We start from the raw sequence: 21538 nt of genomic DNA, 5'->3' as shown, positions 1-21538 counted from the left end.
TTGTGGGGGTCCATGCTTGACACGAGTTAATTGGCCTTCATAAGTGAAGCAGGAGAAGCAGCAGACGGAAAAGCGTGAAGCCAGAGAGAAGAAGCTGGAGTGGATCTTGGTTGATCTCCATGAGAACTTGACAATATCATCAGCAGACTGAAAGAACCCGCAAGTGTGCGGTCCAATAAAAGAGGGGGCGGGGGGGGTTCTAAACAGACCATATGGTCTGAGCGAGGTTGGACGAGTCCTCCACCGGCGGCGGCTGCAGGCCCCCACAGTTGTTGAAAAAAAGGGCGGCATGGACCTTCTGGTGGAAAAGACTTTGAAAGCCCTGGGGGGTGCACGGTGGAGGGGGGCTATGGGTGGGGGGGTCACTGGGGGCCTTTTGATGGGGATTGGAATTAATCACGTGCAATAAGACAACAATCACACCATTGTGGACACGCACGAAAAGAGCAAAGACGTCCTTTCACAATAAGAGCACGAGGGCATTCAAAGGGGGAGGCGTGGTGGGCGGGGCGAGCGCACTTGCTTCATGATATGGACCACATGGACTGTCAATCATACATTGAAAGGTTTGTGTGACATCAAAGCGATGATGTCCAAAGTGAACCCTCAGCTCGGTTCCGATACCAGAACCAAGAACCCCAACCTCCCACTCAATGTCAAAGGTCATGCCAAGAGCCCCTCAGGGAGGGATTCAAGCACTTCCTCAAGAAGTTCTTTATTAGGTCCTTCATAAAGTTCTTCAAGAGGGTCTTGTTCGTGTTAGCTAGTGACACAAGCAGCACCCAGATTAGTTGGACGGTTCCGTCCGACTAAGTTGGCGTCCGTCAATCACAGGTGGTGAGAAACCCAGATGAACAAACGTTGTCTTTCTTCCCAACAAGAAGATTAGCAGCTGCGGGATTAAGAGCGGGACACCCAAGTTGACGGTGAGTGGTCCACTGTTGCCATGGTGACCACAAGGGTGGTGGTGGTGGTTTTGGGGGGGGGGGGGGTCCAAAAATGGAACTTTCAAACGTTAGAAATTCATTTTATCAGAAGGTTGCCAACAAAAGTGAAAGTGAGGTGAAAAAGTCTTGTTGTGCGTTTAGTTGAAGTATTACAAAAGGACGGAGAGAGCGCGGGACCCCTGAGGACAAGAACGTGGACAAAACGGACACGTGGAGGGACGACGTACGCGCACTAAGTCGACAAAGATTTAATGTGAAGCTTTGTCACCAAATAAAAGAAAGGTTCCAATCCAAACGAAGACAATAATCAACAATATTTGCTGTCACATGTGACAAAAGATGACATCATTCAATCGATCAGGAAACGTAGAAAAACACCAACCAATCAGACGACAGCTCGCAGACTTCCCGTTCCAACTTTTTTCCTCAAAACCTCCACGAGACGCTCCAACCTGAAACATAATTCATTTCATGAGCGTGCCGCTAAAGCCGCACCAGCTGATCATCAGTATTGATCTACGTCGTATCCGTGCACGTATGGGAGGTGAGAAAGTCACTTCACAACTTCGGAGTCAAATTTAAACTTCTAATAAGATAAGATCCCCCTCGCCCCCCACACCGACTCCCGCCCCCCCGAGCAAACACTCGTCTCCATTCACCAACTCAGTCCTTTCGCAGCCGACACCCCCGCCCCCCCACTGGCAGCCAAATTAGAGCAGAAAGCCGCAGGTTTGAGGCCGGGAGGACGGACGACTTAATCTGTTTTCATCAGGAATCTCATCCCTTCATCTTCAGGCTGATGAGACAGGAAGCGGCCGTGCAACAAGTCGCGTTAGGCGGCGCCGCCGTCAGACGGATTAGCTTCCTCTGACAAAGCCGACGTCTGAGGAATATCAATGATGTCACACTTTTAACGCCGGGCACACCTGGTTGACCTTCACCGTGACGACTCGCATCATTCTTTTACTGATTAAGGCTAGCGCTAACATCTGTGCGGCAACCATGCATATTTAATCGCAATCATCGCATTTCCTCCATAGTTAACTCAAAATTAATCGCAGATAGAAAGACGTTTTTATCTATAATAAGTAGCGTGGTAAATGATTCGATACCCATCTAGATACTCCGGTTAAGTAACGATTAACAATTACATTTGCTGATTTAAACATTAACGTTACATTGTGAAATAAAGAAGCTAATTCTATGAAAAGTGGAAGAAGGGGTCCAAAACCAGGCGGCAGGAAAGGGTCAGAATTAAAAAATATAAATATATAATACAAATGTAATATGAATGTATATACAGTTAGAAATCACACAGTTTTTGCATGTTTAATACGAGTGGGGACTTTGTTTGCCGGCCTTTGAATGCCCCCTCTAACTACTAACGTGTACTATTCCCCTTTTTTTCTTTAAATTATTTGCTCCCAAATGCTGATACTATGTGGGAATACATAAAGGTCAGATTTGATGAACTTATTGAGTGTCAAAGGCCAGGCTCATGCTGGTGGATGGCGGGTCTGTATTCATTTCGTGCTTTTAATTTGATGTTTTTTTCCTGTCATCATTTCACACACTATGTAATAAATAAGATCAATTGCATCGCTATAATGTACGTATTTTTTGCTGATGTGTTGAAAATCTTTCCCGGTGACTAGCTAGTGCAGGGGTGGGCAAACTACGGCCCGGGGGCCACATCCGTCCCGCCAAGTGTTTGAATACGGCCCGCCCAATCTTTCCAAAGTATTTCATTTAAACTCAACATACAACCTGGCATCATGGCCTGAGCCAACCTTTTGATGCTTTTATCAATTTCGTTTTTTGACATGGTCTGTTGTGTTCCTGAAAAAAGGGACACAAGCACATAATAATAATAATAATAATCATCATTATTATTATTATTATTATTATTAGATTATTATAATTATTATATTAATGCTAATTATTATATTAATTATATATAATATTATTGTTATATTTGCATATTTTACATAATAATAATATAATAATAATTATTTTAATTTTATTGTAATTATTATAATATTGTATTATTTTAAAAATATTTAAATATAAATATAAAATAATAAATAATAATAGCAGATTGCTATTATTCCCACCCCTGAGCTAGTGGGATGCTGATGCTACTTCAGCCATGGTGACATTGACACAAGTCCCCACATAGCTGTCCTCGATTACGCCTGCTCGCATAGAAAAGAAACACTTATTTGGGACGCTCATATGACAAGGTAGCGCTGTATAAATAACAAAAATAGCAGCGGCGTTCCATCTTTTCACAGCGACAGTAGATGCAAATAAGTTTGGTCTTGTTGCAAGAGCCATCTGCCAGGGCTTTGAAACTACACCTACTGTTTAAAATACTCTTTCCTCCCGCTTGTGGCTCCACATCCCCTGTGCGCACATTCATTGCATGTCAAAAAAATAGTGCTATTAAAGGAAACTTGGGTTAATGCTTTAACTTTGACCACCCTCGTGTGTGTGTGTGTGTGTGATATATATACACATATATGGGTATATATAGAAACAGCTATACTATCTACACACACTACCTGCACACTCTCTCGCTGGCCTCTCGTTCCGCCTCCTGGCAACGCACAAGCTCCGCCTCCAAGCTCTGCTTGTCATTTGCTAGCTGCTGCAGCTGAGCCAGCAGGGGTGGAGCCTCCTGAGGGCCATCAGCGGGGACTGGGGGCGGAGACTTGACAAGTTGCACAGCGCTGAAAGAAGACATCTTTATTTTGGACTCTGCCCCACACAGGTGACGTGATCATCAAAAAAAAAACCAAAACCTTGATGTTTTGTATTGATAATGGATTGATAATATATTGATCGAGCGCACATTTTTGTCAATCCCTTCCACGGCCGGGTGGAAAATCCAAATGTTATCGAAAATGTTATCTACATGCCGCCTTGATGTGTCCAGGAAAAGTTTTGATACTTTGTTGTAAAAGTTCCTGGTGAGTTTGCGTATATAATCCTCCATTTTGGTATCAAAATTAATTCATTCGTTAAGCGGAGCATTAAAATATATTGAATCCATTTGACTTTCTTCTAACAAAAAATGTTTCTTATTGTCTGATTATCAAGAATAATGATGGCGGACTTGCATTAAAATACATTAAACTGGCAGTGGACCGTCATGTGATGTAAAAAACATTACAGTGTTGACAAACACAATGTGATCCAACTGAGATGGTAGGCGGGGCTTACGCACTAAGCCCGGAAGCCGTGTTCACGATGGCCTCACCTTAGGTTTTCTCCCTGTATTTGATCAGGAAATCTGCATGGAACAACATGGAACTGCCATGTTGAACGTCTAGTGACCATTATGAGAATGTGAGAGTCACATGACACAGGTGAGAAAAAGTGCTATTTAGGCCCAATTTGTACAGTTCAAATTTTTTTGTTGACATGATCGGGTTAATCCATTATCCAAACTGTACACCGCCCATTAAGTGTCACATGACGACAGTCTGACCTGGTATTGACTTGTAGCGCGTGCTCGCCCTCCAGTCGCTTCTTGTCCACCATGGCCGCGTCTCGCTCTTTATGAAGTTTGATCAGCTTGTCCTGATTGGACGAAAAACCAAACAAGCAACTTTTAAGAGTTCATGTGTTAACTTCTGAGCAAACGTCCTCGTCTTGCAGAGCCACCGTGCTCAAAACAATTTAACGTTGATTAAGAGGAGATCAACATCTTGATCTTCATTCAATAACGGGCTTCATTAAGCGTCTCATTACATATGCGTCAACTTGACTTTTACATCCCGAACGACGCTTTTTAAACATCAGCACAATTCATTCAGCAACACTTCACAACAGAACGCCTTTTCCTCAATTACTAGCCACTAGTTTCCTGTTCCCTCACCTCGACCCTCCTGTTCCCTAGTGCCTAGTTTCCTGGTTTCTCGCCTCGTTTAATAAGCAAATATTTCATGTTTCCATCCTGGACATCGGTTCCGTTCCTTCGCTGAGGGGGCCATGGTGTCACTCAGGACAGGAAGTGTGCAGGTGGCGTCCAGTGGGGACGCTATGCTAATGAGCCCTCATGAAGAGGAAGGAAAGAAGGGTCAGTGTGTGTTTTATCCAGCAGAGTCAGACCAGTGGCTTCAAACGAGTCCCCGCACGTTAATGGCAGTAATATGCAAATGAGGTCATCTGAAAGCATGCAAGCCAGCCGACCTTTAACATAACGAGTTAAGGTTGCGGGAGGTGAGTGTGTGTGCGTGCGGTGAGGAGCGTGTGCGGCGAGGAGTTACACCACAAACAATGGCGTCAACAAAGCATCTCGACTCGAGCTCGATATGGCGCATTGGGCTTCAAGCCGCGGCCCGTGTCAGCATTTGGACTCAACGTCAGCTGTTAAATTAAAACCGTCTCCAGGCACTAATCCCCGCCCCCTCCCCCCCGACTCTCATTAAGGGACTTGGAGCGCTACATTAATAACAAAATGTCACATTTCAGCAGCAGGAAACAGACGGAGCCTAAATGCACATAACTAAAAAAAAAGCTAATAATGAAGACCACATCATCATCATCATCATCATGTGTGTACCTTGCTCGCCCTCTGCTGTCTCTCCTGCATCACTTCCTGTTCCAGTCGTCTACACTGCAGACACAAAGTTGACACAAACACACGTTAACATCATCTTCATCGACAGGAAGGTCATGAATGTATTGGCGGGAGTGGAACCAGCAACCTGCAGCAGCACAGACTTAATAAGCTTGTAATGACCTGATATTACCTGAATAAACATACAGTAATGTCATTGTCATCAATAACAGGAAGGTTATGAACTTATTGGTGGGAATTGAACTAGCAACCTGCAGCAGCACACATTTAATAAGCTTGTAATGACCTGATATTAACTCAATAAAGGCAGGCCTCCCCCTCTTTTCTAATATTTCCCACAAGTCCCGGCAGCGGCGGGCAGATAATCCCTGAGAGATGAGGAGAGGGAGCAAGGGATGGCAAGCAGCGGGGGGGAGGAGAGGAATCCTCCAGCATGGAGTGTTCTCTCTCTTCTTCTCCGGCGGGGATTACGCTCGCATTGAAACATATTTGAGGCGCAAAGGCGGAATTAAGGTTTTACTGTGGAGGGGTGGTGTTAATGCAGAGGGGCGGGTGTTAAAAGATGGCTGACACTAGCAGGACTTAGCGGCGTGCGAGCGGCTGAGTTGGATGCCGCCGGCCGGGTTAATGGAGCGGTAGTGGAAGGCGAGCGAGGACAGGCAAAGATGGAGGAAAGGTGGATTACAAATATTTATTAGAGGTGCAAAGATACACTATATATAATATAATATAATATAATATAATATAATATAATATAATATAATATAATATAATATAATATAATATAATATAATATAATATAATATAATATAATATAATATAATATAATATAATATAATATAATATAATATAATATAATATAATATAATATAATATAATATAATATATAAAACGTTTCTATTCAATCTTGTCACGCAACAATTGAATTCAACTCAATGGGGTTCCAAACCCCATTCCAAACTACATTGCCAGTTGGGCGGGTATCGAAAATGTACTCTAAAAGCCCCATAAAGTAGGACAAACTAACAAACAAAATGTTATCTTAACTCTACGTCTTTTAGCAACATGTTCGGCTGTACTATAAACTTCTACAAAAGGAACGTTTTTAAAATACGGCCATTAAATGCATCACGGCAACTGTGTTTGTAGCTCTGCTAAATTAGCAGTTAACTTGATATGCTTTTGAATGGCACAGTTCGCTGGGCTGCGCAATATACTGGAATTGGAATCGGTGCGGTAGTTTCAATCACTGTGGTGAGAGCTAGCAGGCAACCGGAAGTCTGCTCCTGTGTTTCCTGTTGTTCGATACACATGCGTACCGAACAGTGAACCCTGTATCGAACCGTTCGACACAGATACATGTATTGTTGCACCCGTAATATTTATAGATATATACGTATATATTTACGCTTTGGACAACCCTGCTTTTATAGCAAAATAGCTTTTTGGATCTTAAGAAATGTTTTTAAACCTTAACAACACAACATGAATTATTGACTTAAAGTGCTCATGTCACCAAAGTATATGTTGTTATTTTTGCAGTGCAAAATATCTCCTGTGTTAGATCTGTGTTCGATTGCTGAGATATTTACCCTTTTTTTTTAGACTTGTTGCCATTGAAAAACAATCAGAGACAGGAGAAGAAGAAGGAAGAGTTTTCATTTTGAGAATGCTTCTTCTTGGTAAGTATGCATAGAAAACAATGATACATTTTTCACTTGATTTTTCTGTTGTTGTTTTTAGATATTATGCCTACTCGTTGTGTGGGAGGCTTTTGCTGTAACACTCAAGGAAGTCCAAAAAATGCTATTTGGTATTATGTTCAGCATATTTCAAAGGGAGGAAGTTCGGGATTGAATGTGTATTACAGGAGGATGCTTCTACCATCAGCTATTGTGGGTATCTTTCCTCGACTCAGCTCGGGATGTGCAAGTAAAAACAAAATATAAAAAATTAGGCTGTGGAAAAGCATGCCAAAATAGCGCTAAATAAATCTCAATATTTTCTCCAAACCTTGGAATAATATGGGTTTTCATCCCATATTTCAAGACAAGCTAAAAAGGGGCCACTGTCACTCATCTTGAATTCTCTGTATGGATCTTATATCAGATATCAGAGGTCGATCAACAATAATTTTATTGAAAATGTGCCACCACTCCAAAAAAAGTCCCTCATCGCACGGACAATTTTAAGTGGGCTTTGGGATTCGCCCCCCCCCGTGTGAGTGAGTTTAACAACCCTGCTAATCTAACCACCCACTGCTCCTCAACTTGACTGTTATTAATAATAATACACTTCTATCTGCCTCTTCATGAAGCTTTTTTACGATGTGCTTTTTAGTTAACCATTTGTGTTCTTTTAAATTGCATGCATGCACAATGCAAATATTGCATCTAACGAGTTGTTGGGCGAGATAGAACACCATCATGTAGAGAGAGAGAGAGAGAGAGAGAGAGAGAATGTGAAGGGAGAGTCACCTTGGCGAGCGACCTGTCTCTCTCGTCCATCACGGCCTTCATCTCCTGACTTGTGATGTCATGACGTCTTTGCGTTGCCTGCCGCAGACGTTGAACCAGGGCGGAGCCAAAGCGTGTGACCTCCTGCACGGAGGCAGAGTCACAAACACGCTGGAGGAGTTCCTCGACTTCCTGAAAAACAAAACAAAACAAAAAGTTACTCATCCGTCCCTAAACATGGTAGACAATTTAAAAAAAAATGACTTACCAGGTCACAGTCTTCTAACGCCATCGTGTCGGACTCACTTCTAAACACACACATATTTACATCAATTTTCTACAGTACAATATATGCAGTTTCTCCCACAGTACTAAATCTACATATGGCGATGCTGGGTTGGGGTTCCGCTCAATTCCCATTTGCAGAAGTGACTAAACAACATAACAAGCAACACAAATATGTTTAGCTGGAGGAGGGGCCCACAGCCACAGTCTCTAAAAGTCTCTTCATTTAGAGATTGGTTACACCGATCCTTCCTGCTACATGTTCTTATTCTCGGTCAAACTAGGTATAATGTTATAATGTGTTTATGAGCGAGGGCAAACAGGTAAAACCAAATCTATTTGCGGTGGCACCGATATGCATGTTGGTTCTTGCATGTTTCATGGTGGTTAATACTTGGTTCTTGTTCCTCGGTGGTTCACACGGGTTCTTGTTGGTTCGCGAAATGCGTTTTTGGTTCTTGTTTGTTTCATGATGGTTCACACATGTTGGTTCTTGGTGGTTCTCGCACGTTTTTGTTGGTTGGTTGTTTCTTGGTGGTTCATACAGGTTCTTCTTTATCTCTTGGTTGTTCATACAGGTTCTTGTGGTTTGTTTGTTCCGTGCTGGTTCATACAGGTTCTTGTTTGTTGCTTTGTGGTGCACACAAGTTCTAGTAGGTTCTTATTGGTTGTTGTTAGCTTTTGGTAGTTCTAGTGGTGAAAGGCGCTAAAACTGTGATCTGTTCTTCTTCTCCAGGGAAGTTCTTCATTGAGCCTGCTGCTGTTTTGCTGTAATAAACTGTAATAAGATGGCCGATGCGGCGCCGCTCTGCGGGGAACAGCAGGTAATGAAAGACCAGCCGTCTCCAATAAAGCTCCTCTAACACCACGCTTACAGCTCGGCAGCTCGCCTCACGTCGCGGTGGCGTACTTCACACTCATGCACACACAGACACGCAGGCACAATGGTGCCAGCCAGTGCCATTACTCAGATTAGGGGTCTGAGCAACAATTAAATCCTCATTTTGGAATACTTTCTATGGTTGAACGTTGAATTGTTGAGTAAGAATTTCATAGAAATCCTTTTAATAGACAATCGACATCCCAGAATAATCACTTTCACAACAACAGACGCACGCCAACATCAATGTATAGCACACCGACGTTAACACATCATGTACACATTCACAATTTGAACGCAGTCTCACACACACACACACACACACACACACACACACACACACACACATGCGCGCACACAGCCCTGACAGATGGAACATGATCGTCCATATTCGCTCCCTCATAAAAAGGATTGTGACCGCCATATCAATCACCCTTCATCCTGGACTGGGGGGAATTTTGTGTGTGTGTAGTTTTGGGGGGGTTTAATCTCTAATTAGATTTGCGTGTGTATTTGGCAGCTCCTCGGCTGACGAGAGCTCTTTTTCTCAGCTTTTGATCAAGAACTGAAGGTTTACTTTCCACAAGCCAACAAGTGAAATGTTATTGTCTTAAATAGTTTTTACACGGACCAATCACAAACATTTAACTGTTACTGATTTCATCCACGGTCTACTAGGTTTAACCAATGCGATCGGATATCTGGTTTGACAAGGCAACGTCTGCACCGGGAACAGCCTCCTGCTGATAAGAATGCGACATACATCTTTAAATGGATTGTGGAGACATGCACCGGGTACTGCAAGAGAAGCAGAAGGTCTTTTGAACAACGCGAGAACCTGGGCTGCCGGGAAACGGACTGCCGCGCATGCTCCATAGCTTACCATGACTGAAGAGGAGAATGAATGTAAAGAGTGACAGGCGTGTTAGCTAGCTAGTCACCGCCATACATTTCAACACAGCTAAAAAAAAAGTTTGGAATATTTTTGGATTTTACAGGAAGGATGCAAAACTTGACCAGTCAGACCAATAGGGGCTTTGTAACTTGTTTACGTTGAAATGTTGCACAGGATGACAATTTTAGGATGGCATTGTTGACGTTACGCTTTTCATTGCACCCATGTGACAAATAGTTCTATTGACGCTATTGACACATTTTGGCCACTTTTGAGGAGGTATTTGCACTCTTTAAGAATTATAATGGACTGAAGGTTAAGACGGGCGGCACGGTGGTTGAGTGGTTAGCGCGCAGACCTCACAGCTTGGAGACCAGAGTTCGATTCCACCCTCGGCCATCTCTGTGTGGAGTTTGCATGTTCTCCCCGTGCATGCGTGGGTTTTCTCCGGGTACTCCGGTTTCCTCCCACATTCCAAAAACATGCTAGGTTAATTGGTGACGCCAAATTGTCCGTAGGTATGAATGTGAGTGTGAATGGTTGTTTGTCTATATGTGCCCTGTGATTGGCTGGCCACCAGTCCAGGGTGTACCCCGCCTCTCGCCCCAAGACAGCTGGGATAGGCTCCAGCACCCCCCGCGACCCTTGTGAGGAAAAGCGGTAGAATTTGGAGTGGCTAATTAACCTAGCATGTTTTTGGAATGCGGGAGGAAACCGGAGTACCCGGAGAAAACCCACGCATGCACGGGGAGAACATGCATACTCCACACAGAGATGGCCCAGGGTGGAATTGAACTCGGTGCAGCCCTTCGATATAAAATATAGAATGTAAAATACTGAGCCATCGAACAAAAAGATGTTAGCACGTTTGAAGACGCTAATGCGTGTGCGTGTGCGTGTGTGTGCGTGTTACCTAGCAGCTTGCTGCAGTTGAGTGACACAATGTAAAGCTTCATCTCGCTCCTGATTGGCCAGCAATACTCGAGACATCAGTGCCTCGTCTCTGTCCTTGTGAGCACATAACAGCTGGTCCAGCAACTCTGACAAGTGAGGACATTTTGACATTTATAGATGTTTGAAGTGTTTTATTAGCAATGACACTTACAGTACATATTGTGTGTGTATGCATGTGTGGATTAAGACCTGTCCCCATGAAGAAATGATTCTTCTGGTCCTCACCTGAAGGTCTTTCCCAGGCTTTGGCTTCCTTCTGCTCCGCTTTCAGCTCCACCTCCCTCCTCTGTAGCTCCTCCTCCTTTAGGCTCAGCTGGTCAAGCAGCTGGAACAAAGAGTCCGGTGTTCATGTACCGTGGTGGTGGTATGGGGGGGGTTTCAGTGGTGGCCTTTCCAACCTTCTTGTTGGTGTCTCTCAGTGCATCCAGCTCCCTGAGTAACAGCGCCACCTTCTTGTCTCTGTCCAGAGGTGGAGCCTGGTCAGAAGCCGCTGTGGCGTCTTGATGGCTGCTGGAGGAAACAACAGGATTAGGCTAGTTAGGTCCACGTGGACAGAACGAAGACATGTTTCAGGTTTGTCCATCATGGACCACTCGGTCTCAGGTAGTGCCCTGTTTGGGCCCTGCTAGAGTCGTGTTTGCACCCTGCCACCACTTGATCTGGATGCTGTCAGGTCAGTTGTTTTGGGGGTGGCTCGCGGCCTGAGATGATGTGAGGTGATGGGATGGAGGCAGGCTCTTTAATAAGAAGCTGCAGAATTTCTCTCATATCACCTTAAAGGTCACACTTCTTCTTAGCGTAATAAAGCGGGTAAATAATATATGTTAATTGACTGTTTCTAATATCAAGTCCTTCTAATCAACTTTTCCTTTCCTATTTCGGTCTCTCATAAAAATCTCAATTTAATACTCACATTGATGTTTTTGTCAAAAAGACAAAGAAAGATGAAGTTTAATCAAATGTGCAATCAGCTTTTCAATAACGCTTACAGGGTCCAAAATTAAAGTTGACTTAATGACAGCTGTTGTGTCCTTAGAAATGTTTCAATGTATTTCTTTATGTTTGCTGACTCAATTCCACATTCGTTCAGCTCACCTGCTGACGAGTCCACTCGGTGATGGACCTGCAGAGGCAGCAGACTGTCCACCTCCATCCCACATCTCAGACCACAGAGGAGAGCGTGTATTGGGTAAAAGGTCTGCCTCCACGTCTCGGACACCTCCTGAGGTTCTGGAGGGCACCTGACAAACTGCCCCACTGTGTGACGGAAGCGGGGGGCAGCTGGAATGCGGAGAGCTTGGGAGAACCTGGAGGACTGGGGATTGAACAAGACCAAGACGGGGGTACTGGTTGACAAAAGAGAAGCAGCTCACAAGGACTCTGAGAAGGTCTGCAAGAAACCTGCTTACCTGCAGGCCGTTCAGCTGGCTCTGGACTGGATCTGCGAGGAATGAGAAAAAAATCGACACATTTTTAGCAAACAGTCCTGTTACATATTTTACACCAGAGGGCGCAAGCTCTATTTAACTGTTCAGCTCATTCAGGCACACTATGCATCTACAACAGGGGTCTCAAACTCAATTTACCTGGGGGCCACTGGAGCTAGGGTCTGGGCAAGGCTGGGCCGCATCAGGTTTTCCAAAAAAAAACCAAACGCATTTATTAAAAACAGAAAAATATACAAACTTTTTCAGTGCTTTGGTTCCGATTTTCTACAATAAAAGCTCTGATAAAACATTCCACTGTTCTCAAATATCTTAATTTTTATTTTTCTGCACAAAATAAGATGAAAAATAAATAAACGAATCAAGAATTAAGAAAATCAATCCATAATAAATAAATATAATAATTATAATAATAATAAATAATTAATAAAATTATAAAAATAATAAAAACTTAAGAAACCACATATAGTTGGTGGGTAGACAAATGATTTTTTTCAGATTAAAATGAACAAAGCATTATTAGAGCCCTGTAGACATGACAAAACACGACTATAGTCACATTTATACTCTTTTTATTTACAACATATTGCGCAACTGCAGAGTTGAGACACATGCTAACTCGCAAACTAGAGAGCTAGCGACCTAAACGGTAGCCTTCAAGTTATTTCCTTTAAACTTAAATAGCCAAAAACTTACCACTTCTACACGGATAGGGAGGATAACTATTAACAGTTATTTAACCTTTTACATGAACATGAATCAAACGTAATAATTTTTTCTGGGTACATGATACCATACAGCATCCATATCAAACTTGCGCGGGCCGCACTAACATTAAACTTTCATATCAAGGCGGGGGCCTCAAATTAGTGTCCTGTGGGCCACATTTGGCCCGCGGGCCGCGTGTTTGAGACCCCCGATCTACAATATACCTGTCTACACTAGAGGTGTACACCATACACAAAATTGGGTCTATGAGACACGACAAAATTTTAACACTACATGTCAGAAAATATCGCAATCTGCTAATTCCTACTAAGTTCCACTCATCTTCACTGTGTGCATGTTACTGGTGTGACCTCCACCCACTGAGACAAAGAGACTGCATGACTGACACAAGGGCTCACTCTGTTCATACCAGTATTGTTATACCATAAAATATTGACATGGAAACGCCTGATTGACTTGGGATGAGAATGAGATGTGGTCACAAGACACCGAAAATTGAGCTCTTTGGCATGAAGTGGACAGGACGTGTTTGAAGACAGAGAAATGGCAAAGTCAGGCCTCCCTACAGGCAGACTCGGAGGGGGAAACATTCTGATTTGGGGACTTCACAAGCTAAACTCTCCCCTTAGATGTGTGCAACCATCATAACCAGTGGTACCTTCAATTGAGTGTCCCAACAGGTTTTTGAGGTATGAGCTTTGCTGGCTTCAGATATCTCATCTGGAACTGCAAGGCCATAATACACCATGCCTCTTTCAGGGGGCACTGCAGATCATGTCATTACCTGTAAGTGGGGCTCAGTTTTTGCTGGCCAGGTGAAGGAAGTCGCTGTCGAAGCTCTTGGTTCACTTGAGGGTTATCTGCAAAGATTGAAGATGAAAAAGGTTTTCTGGAAATATCTGATATTCCCTGATAAATATATTCCCAGGGCATTGGATCCATCACAACTGGGCTGTTCAGATTGTCTTAGAAGATGTTTGGCCCCTCATCCGAGCTGGCTTCATCAGTTCCTGTTGAACGAAACGGCGAGACACACGCATGGGACTGCTCTAGGAGAAACGGCTTTTAGAACCTGAACAGTCCGGTTGTGATGAGTTTGAATGCCAGTTCGATGCCCTGGATGAATGAGAATTTTCACAGGCATCTGAGACGTTTTAGTAGATCAGCCCAACAAATATCAATTGTTGGCTTCGTTGACGCCATGACAGCTCGTCCCCCAATAAGCTCTGTACTTCAGTAGGCATTAGTAGTGGTAATAGTATTCTTGTTATTTATATATTACAACGATTGTGGCTTGCAGTGGTCTATAGTCTGGTCTAAGTCATGATTCGAACAGGTCTTTCTTTGGTCTTTGATCTTGTGTCCGATCCTAGTCTTGTGTCTCACCCTGTCTGGTCCAGGTTGTGACTTTGGTGTTAAGCAGGAAGCTGCATTATGGACTTTTTAGTCACTTTGAAAGTTGGCCGATACGTCCTCTGGTCTCTTGTGGACTCTCATGAATGTGAACAGTTTCAGACAGAGTCATAACGAGCTTAAATCCTTCTAAATGAGCCTTCACGCCTCGCACTTCCTTTGAAGTCTTGTCAAAGATGGAAAAATGTGCGGAAAAAAGGGGAAACGCAAAGGCCAATCAGGGGTCCAATCTCAGTTAACCAATGAGGAGGAAGAAACGGCGGCAGGGGTGCTGCCCCCTCCTCCCCCTCATGAAATAGAAACTAAACTCCATTAATTTTTTAAGCTTCATTAATAGATTTTGTGCGCCAGGCGCGGCGCAGGAAGTTTGCGGTGTTTTCCAGCTGACTGCATGAATATTAATGACAGTGTCGAGCTGATTAAATAAGCTTCAGCTCAAATCCAACACAATCCAGCTCTGATCTTTCCCGCCGTGCCGCCGCTGCCGTGAATTTCCATGGCGACATTACTTGAAGAAGAACACACACAATAAAGTGCCGCACGCTAATGCTAAGCCGTCGCTCCTCGTTCGGCAAAACAAACTCGGACAATCACATAGAATTCATCACAAATCAACAACACTGTTTCATATATTCATTAGACACTGCACATGCTCGTTTGGAAAACACTAAAATGCTAACAAACTGAGGTGTACTAAAACACACATTAAGAGCAAATTGCAAAAACATCTCCAGCCACATGAGTGAAGTTTAAAAAAAAAGTCTTCCCGCCATGTGAATTTTGTCCAAGCCTGAAAACTAAGGGTGTTTAAATTCTTTAAAACAAGATTAATCACATTTCAATGAATTAATCACCATATACCTAGGTATACCTAGGTATACTTCAGGGTTGAAAATGAATAAATTACTCTGATGTCTTGTATTCTTCATGCTAGGAGTGACACTACCATTTGAAATACACTACTTTTTTTTTTTTTTTTACATTTACCTGACACACTAGGTGTATTTGTACAATGTATCGGTATCGGCTCGTTATTGCCGATACCAGCCTGAATTTTATTCGGTATCGTTTTAGAAAAGAAAGCTGCAGACAACAACAAAGCCATGACATCTGTTCTAGATTATTTTTAGTAGTGATAATAATCGATACCAGACTAACTAACTAGTGTTACTGCTTATATCTGCTGTTGCTGGAGGTAGAGCTCGTCCGCTACAGACTTGGAGAACTACAACATACATAGAATTATTACATGTACTAGATACGCTTATTCCATACACACATAAACAACATGCAGGATCACACACACACACACACACACACACACACACACTCTCACTTGCTGTGTGTTTTATTGCGAAGGGTGGCTTTATCTATTTTTGATCAACTGAAGTAGCCTCTGTGCTCGTATCATGTGCTAGCGTGTGTGTGTGTGTGTGTGTGTTGGACCACCCAGTCTGCAGATTAAAAGCTTCACATGCCCCCCCCCTCCATTCACTCTCAGTCTTTTCATTACATTTATCTGTGTGTGTGTGTGTATGTGAGAGCGCTTTGATCAATACGTGCATTCTGCGCTGTTATTGACAAGCATCACCCGCAGGGGGCGTCAAATGCTTCTTTTATTGCAAACAGTTCAATTGTCGATAGTAATTAAGGAATGAATAAAGTGCATTGTCATCTTTTGGCCAAGAGATCCAAGAGTTGTTTCCATGGAAACGGCTCATCATGATCCCGACTGCATTCTAATAACCAGAAGACAGCATTACAGGTTGGTGGCTATGTTGAAGTTATGGCTCAGAGTAGTGATTAGGACTTCTTAAGGTTACGGTCTTGAACTTTCAATTAGCTGATGAACACCCAGTTTGAGTAGATATGTAGTTTTGTTGTTCTATTTACAATGTGATTACAATCCAGCAGCATAAAATACATTTTCCCCGAATTCAGATATAGTACAATATTGTATTTGAGTCAAAAAGATTATTCTGAAAATGTCAATAGCTATTATGTTGCTGCGTAGACACAGCGCCACTCAGTGGAAAAAATCCCACACTACACCTTTGTCACGTCTTGAAAACATTTAGATGACTTTGTCATGTTGAACAAAGAATAAAGGTTCAAGTTAGTGAAGGTGGTGACATTTTTTACACACATTTCTCTGTACACACATGTTGTTGTTTACCTCTGTACATGTCCACCAGCGAGTCTCGGAACTCCTTGCTTGGCGTCCATGTTGACAAACTGGTCTGGTCTGGATTCTCCGAATTGTTTTTTCTGTGGGGGAAAAAATATCATTACTTTTTCTGACAGAACAATTTGCGTCCATGGCGGCCTAGATGGTGCAGAAATGTTCTGTGACGCTTTATTTTATACACAAACACACACCTCTTATTGTTCACACCCAGCAATGGGAATACAAAACTGGTTCTTGTTGAGAACTGGTTCTCAGTGTTTCAATTAATTTTTTTTGCCAATAATTCCCTTAATGAGTCCAGGTGATGCAAATCACACCAGAAACATGGCACCCAAGCTGCATTAATGCACAAAAGTTGGGTTTCAATGTACAAAAAAGGGCGATTTGCAGTACCTACAAATGGATCTTTACCACAGAGGAAATACTACCAATATGCAGAAACATTTGCACACACGGTATGCAATAACTTCAATTGAAAGTGTTTTTTTTTTATCTGCCCCAGAGATGGGCACCGTAAAAAAAAAAAAATCAATTCCCCAACCCTATTGGCACCACATATGATATGGACACCCCAGTATTCTGACCCTAGTATTCTCCCCAAGTCTTACTATGCTATGAAAATGAAATGCTGACTCATCGTGTTCATCTTACTGGTGGAGCAGCTGCAGCTGGAGATGACACATCTTCTTTTTAGCTTTCTGCACAGCAAGATGAACATCCGCCACTTTTCCGCAAGACGCCATGGACACGAGAGTCTTCATGGAAACCGGTAAACTGTACGCTCACTGTGATTGGCTAAGTGGGTACGCTGAAATATTGATGAGTTCACAGGATCAGGTGACCAAATAATACCTTTAATGAAACGAGCGTCAAGAAGAGACTTCACATGACAGCCAGTCAATCAAGCTAGCAACTGATAATACTTTCAAAAGACAACTACGGAATTATTCTCTTGTGTTTTGCTTCTCAAGCAGTTTGTTTAGCAGCTCCACATCCACTCGGTGTTTCATCACGAGTCGTCCGTTCAGATGGAAGACAGGAATGTCCCACTTGTACTTGTCCCACCAAACTCGGTTCTCTGGAAGACTTATGTCCACCTGCTGGAGGACAAACTGACAGACACAACCTCGGTGAGGAGTCCGTGTCAGATCCAATTATCATTTATCATTAAGATAATCATTTGGATCATTCACTTTGTGTTTGAACGGCTCCAGAACCTCTTTGGCTTGTTCGCAGAGTGGACATGGATCCTAAAGAAAAAACAACAAAAAACTGATTTTATTGATCAATTTCCCGAGTACGATGATCAGTACTAACAAGCTTTTTGACGACTGCTTTGCACATTAATTAGTGACATTAGCTTCAACAAATAAAGTTTTTTCAAACGCCAAAGATTGTTTTGTTACTTTCAAGGCACAAGAAAAGTCTTTCTGGTGTTACCTTGGTGAACAGAGTGAGAACAGGTAAGCGGGTGACGCAGTACCGTCTGACACATGACACACTTTGGAGCAAAAACATTACAATCTGAGAAGAGAAGAACACAAACAGGGGCTAACCTGGCGGGTCACACCATCTATCGCAGCAGCTGACCAATCGCGGAGCAGGCAAGCCAACAAATTGTGTTTCAGGGTGACATCACTGCAAGGTTATTACAACTCCTCCCACCGTCCCAGCATGCAATCCATTCCAGGTATGTTGGGCTACAATTTAGGGCCGGCATCCTTGGCAGTGTGCCTTTGCGACGTCATCATGGTGTGCGAAGGTTGTCCAAATTTGCCAAAGGGTCCTTCCAATGCATCTTTCTCTGGCTGCGTTTGGAAGTATTCAAGTATATTGTAGATCAGGGGTCTCAAACACGCGGCCCATGGGCCAAATGTGGCCCGCAGGACACTAGTTTGAGGCCCCCGCCTTGATATGAAAGTTTAATGTTAGTGCGGCCCGCGCAACTTTGATATGGATGCTGTATGGTATCATGTACCCAGAAAAAAATATTACATTTGATTAATGTTCATGTTAAAGGTTAAATAACTGTTAATAGTTATCCTCCCTATCCGTGTGGAAGTGGTAAGTTTTTGTCTTTAAGTTTAAAGGAAATAACTTGAAGGCTACCGTTTAGGTCGCTAGCTCTCTAGTTTGCGAGTTAGCATGTGTCTCAAGACCCTGCAGTTGCGCAATATGTTGTAACTAAAAAGAGTATAAATGTGACTATAGTCGTGTTTTGTCATGTCTACAGGGCTCTAATAATGCTTTGTTCATTTTAATCTGAAAAAAATCATTTGTCTACTAAGATATTTGAGAACAGTGGAATGTTTTATCAGAGCTTTTCTTGTAGAAAATCGGAACCAAAGCAAAGTTTATTCATTTTTCTGTTTTTAATAAATGCGTTTTTTTGGGGGGTTTTCTGGAAAACCTGATGCGGCCCAGTCTCACGCAGACCCGAGCTCCAGTGGCCCCCAAGTAAATTGAGTTTGAGACCCCTGATCTAGACTATCCGTCATGGACGTCCGTACCAACATTCTTCTGTGCCCAGCAACATGGCGGCACAAAGCGGAGATGATAAAATACAACGTCTAACAGGGAAGCCATTCACAGATGGAGAATACGTGAAAGAATCGTGAAAGAAATGATTGAGAAAATGAAAAGAAGATATCTCTATGCAGAGACAGTCAAGGACGGGACAAACAAAAGTTATTGATGACAACTCAGGCAGGGTTTAAATACTCGTGAGCAAACAACACTTAAATGCAGAAATGTCAACTCCGATGAGCATTTTCATGTTCAAGTTGGCTACTGTTAGTATAAAGTAGAAGATGAAAATAGCGCTTCTAACACACCTCTGTGTTTCTACATTGGTTGAAGGTAATGCAATAACGGAAGGTCCACAGCCTTTTTTGTAAAGCCACCATCACTTCACATGATTTGAAACTTGATCAGCTTATTCATTTTCAAAAAGGCATAACTTTTTAAAAGGAACTTTTGTTTTTTAAATTTCTCCAAAATCATTCGCACTCCTAATGCCAACACACGTATTTTCCCTTTTCTGTGGGTTCAAAAGAGGGAAAAACAGTTAGCACAAGGCAGCTAACAATGTACGTAACGGGATGCACCTGGTTCACCTATAAGACCCTCTATAATAAAACACCATCAACGTACCATTTACTACACAAGGTGACCTACATATTAATCAAGCTATTTTTGACACTATTGTAGAAGTACTTTTCTGGCATAGTGACACCGTGCCTCAGTCACAACGCATCATGCCACTACCGAGAGGTACAGAAACTCCTGGAGTTGCTGAGTCAGCAGTTGGAACTGAATTTACCAGTTCAACAAGGAGCACAAGTATTGTGCTGAAAGATACGGCCATCCCATCAGTCAGCATCCCAGCCAGAGCGGACATGGCGACTGTTTTGTTCTGTTATTTTGTCCGCGAATGAGAATGGGTTTGTGTTTCACGATTTAACTGGCTCTGCTAAGCTTCCAGACAAATTAGTTGCTGCATGGGGTGGAGTAAAAGTAAAACTAGTCTGTCATGATTAGTGACAGTGGTGTCATTAGGCCCATTTTAGGGGGGCTTCGTTGTTTACAAAAAAAATCTGACAAATTTTATATAATAGGGCAAAAGCAGGCTATTAAGGAAGCCAATAAGCAGGCTAATACTAGCCTACTACTACTAGTAGTAGTAGCAGTAGTAGTAGTACTAGTAGTTATTATTATTATTATTACTATTATTATTATTATTATTATTACTACTATTGCTACTAGCAATAGTAGTAATAATCAGAAGAAGAATGATGATAGTAATAATAATAGGCTAATGAATAGTATAATAAGGATTATTACATAATTGATCACAGCCCACTGGACAGAATGGTGTGTACTTGTGTACATTAAATGGTGGCCTAAAACAACTGAGTATCTCTACTAAATCTGTCCTAAAGTGGAAAAAATACATCCCGGTTCCTGTTCCTTATTTGTTCTTTTTTAAATGTCTTACTACATTAATTCATATCCTGTGCATCTCCAAGGGGGATAAGCCCCCCCTGTACTCAGAACCTAGTGACGCCCCTGATTAGTGATAGCAAATCTCTGTCTATGTTGTTGACGGATGTGAATGTTCCCGACTTCCGGCCATGCTTTAAATGACTAAAATATGGCAAAAATACAACAAGTATTACATGTTATCATGAATGTACCCGTTACAACACGGTTACAGCGTGCATATAAAACAATACGTTGTTTTTAGATGTTTTTTTGGACGGTTTTATAGGAATAGACGAATCCCATCACTTTGTTAACTGGCTCGTGCAGCTTTTATTATTTACAACGCACAGAAAAGCCAAAGACGCGAGTGGCAAACGTCTTCAATTCATATCACATTGGCTCAAAATTCGGTTCAAAGTTACACCAAGAACCACAGTCGCATTTTATATGCTGCCCAATTTGGTGGTCAAAACAATACCGCTCTTAACGTCCTCCAAACATAATTGTGTCACGTGAACTGCTTGTATGCTAACTGTCAGAAAGTCAACTCACCGACTGAAACCGCAACGAAGAGAATTCCTCACAATGTGTGACCAACGTCACAAACAAAAGAACGTTTCTTGAGGGATTGGAGCAGCACAAAGACGTTTTTTTTAGCTTTCAGAGAAGCACAAAAGACAAATGAAACAAAACTTTAACTTGAATTACTGCTGTCGCTACTTCCACTTCCGCTTCTTCTTCTTCGTTGGATTTGCTAGCAACAAACCTTTAGGC

The 21538-nt window shown here is 42.5% G+C and overlaps 1 protein-coding gene across 3 annotated transcripts; it reads right to left on the bottom strand.

The window, feature by feature from the left end:
* Positions 1 to 1017: 1017 nt before the first annotated feature.
* Positions 1018 to 21509, bottom strand: mipol1 (mirror-image polydactyly 1). 3 transcript variants are annotated; one of them, XM_058091176.2, is made up of 15 exons: positions 21317 to 21509; positions 16769 to 16860; positions 13964 to 14039; positions 12592 to 12624; positions 12415 to 12446; positions 12101 to 12320; positions 11404 to 11515; positions 11231 to 11330; positions 10965 to 11091; positions 8260 to 8299; positions 8013 to 8183; positions 5518 to 5571; positions 4441 to 4532; positions 3512 to 3679; positions 1018 to 1399 (listed from the first exon to the last, which is right to left on the bottom strand). In XM_058091176.2, exons 2-15 carry the CDS (start codon positions 16776 to 16778, stop codon positions 1333 to 1335), a joined length of 1302 nt encoding a protein of 433 aa, XP_057947159.2. In that variant the 5' UTR covers positions 16779 to 16860; positions 21317 to 21509; the 3' UTR covers positions 1018 to 1332. The 3 variants fall into 3 exon arrangements, with proteins under 3 accessions (XP_057947159.2, XP_078652152.1, XP_057947160.2); XM_078796026.1 differs by having other exon boundaries at positions 11404 to 11512; XM_058091177.2 differs by lacking the exon at positions 12592 to 12624.
* Positions 21510 to 21538: the final 29 nt, after the last annotated feature.

Source organism: Doryrhamphus excisus, linkage group LG14 (genome assembly GCF_037039965.1).
Source record: "Doryrhamphus excisus strain RoL-2023G ecotype Guam linkage group LG14, RoL_Dexc_Guam_v1.1, whole genome shotgun sequence".
Lineage (NCBI taxonomy): Eukaryota > Metazoa > Chordata > Actinopteri > Syngnathiformes > Syngnathidae > Doryrhamphus > Doryrhamphus excisus.
The sequence above is the reverse complement of the archived record's forward strand: the minus strand, read 5'-3'. Positions and strand labels throughout refer to the sequence as shown.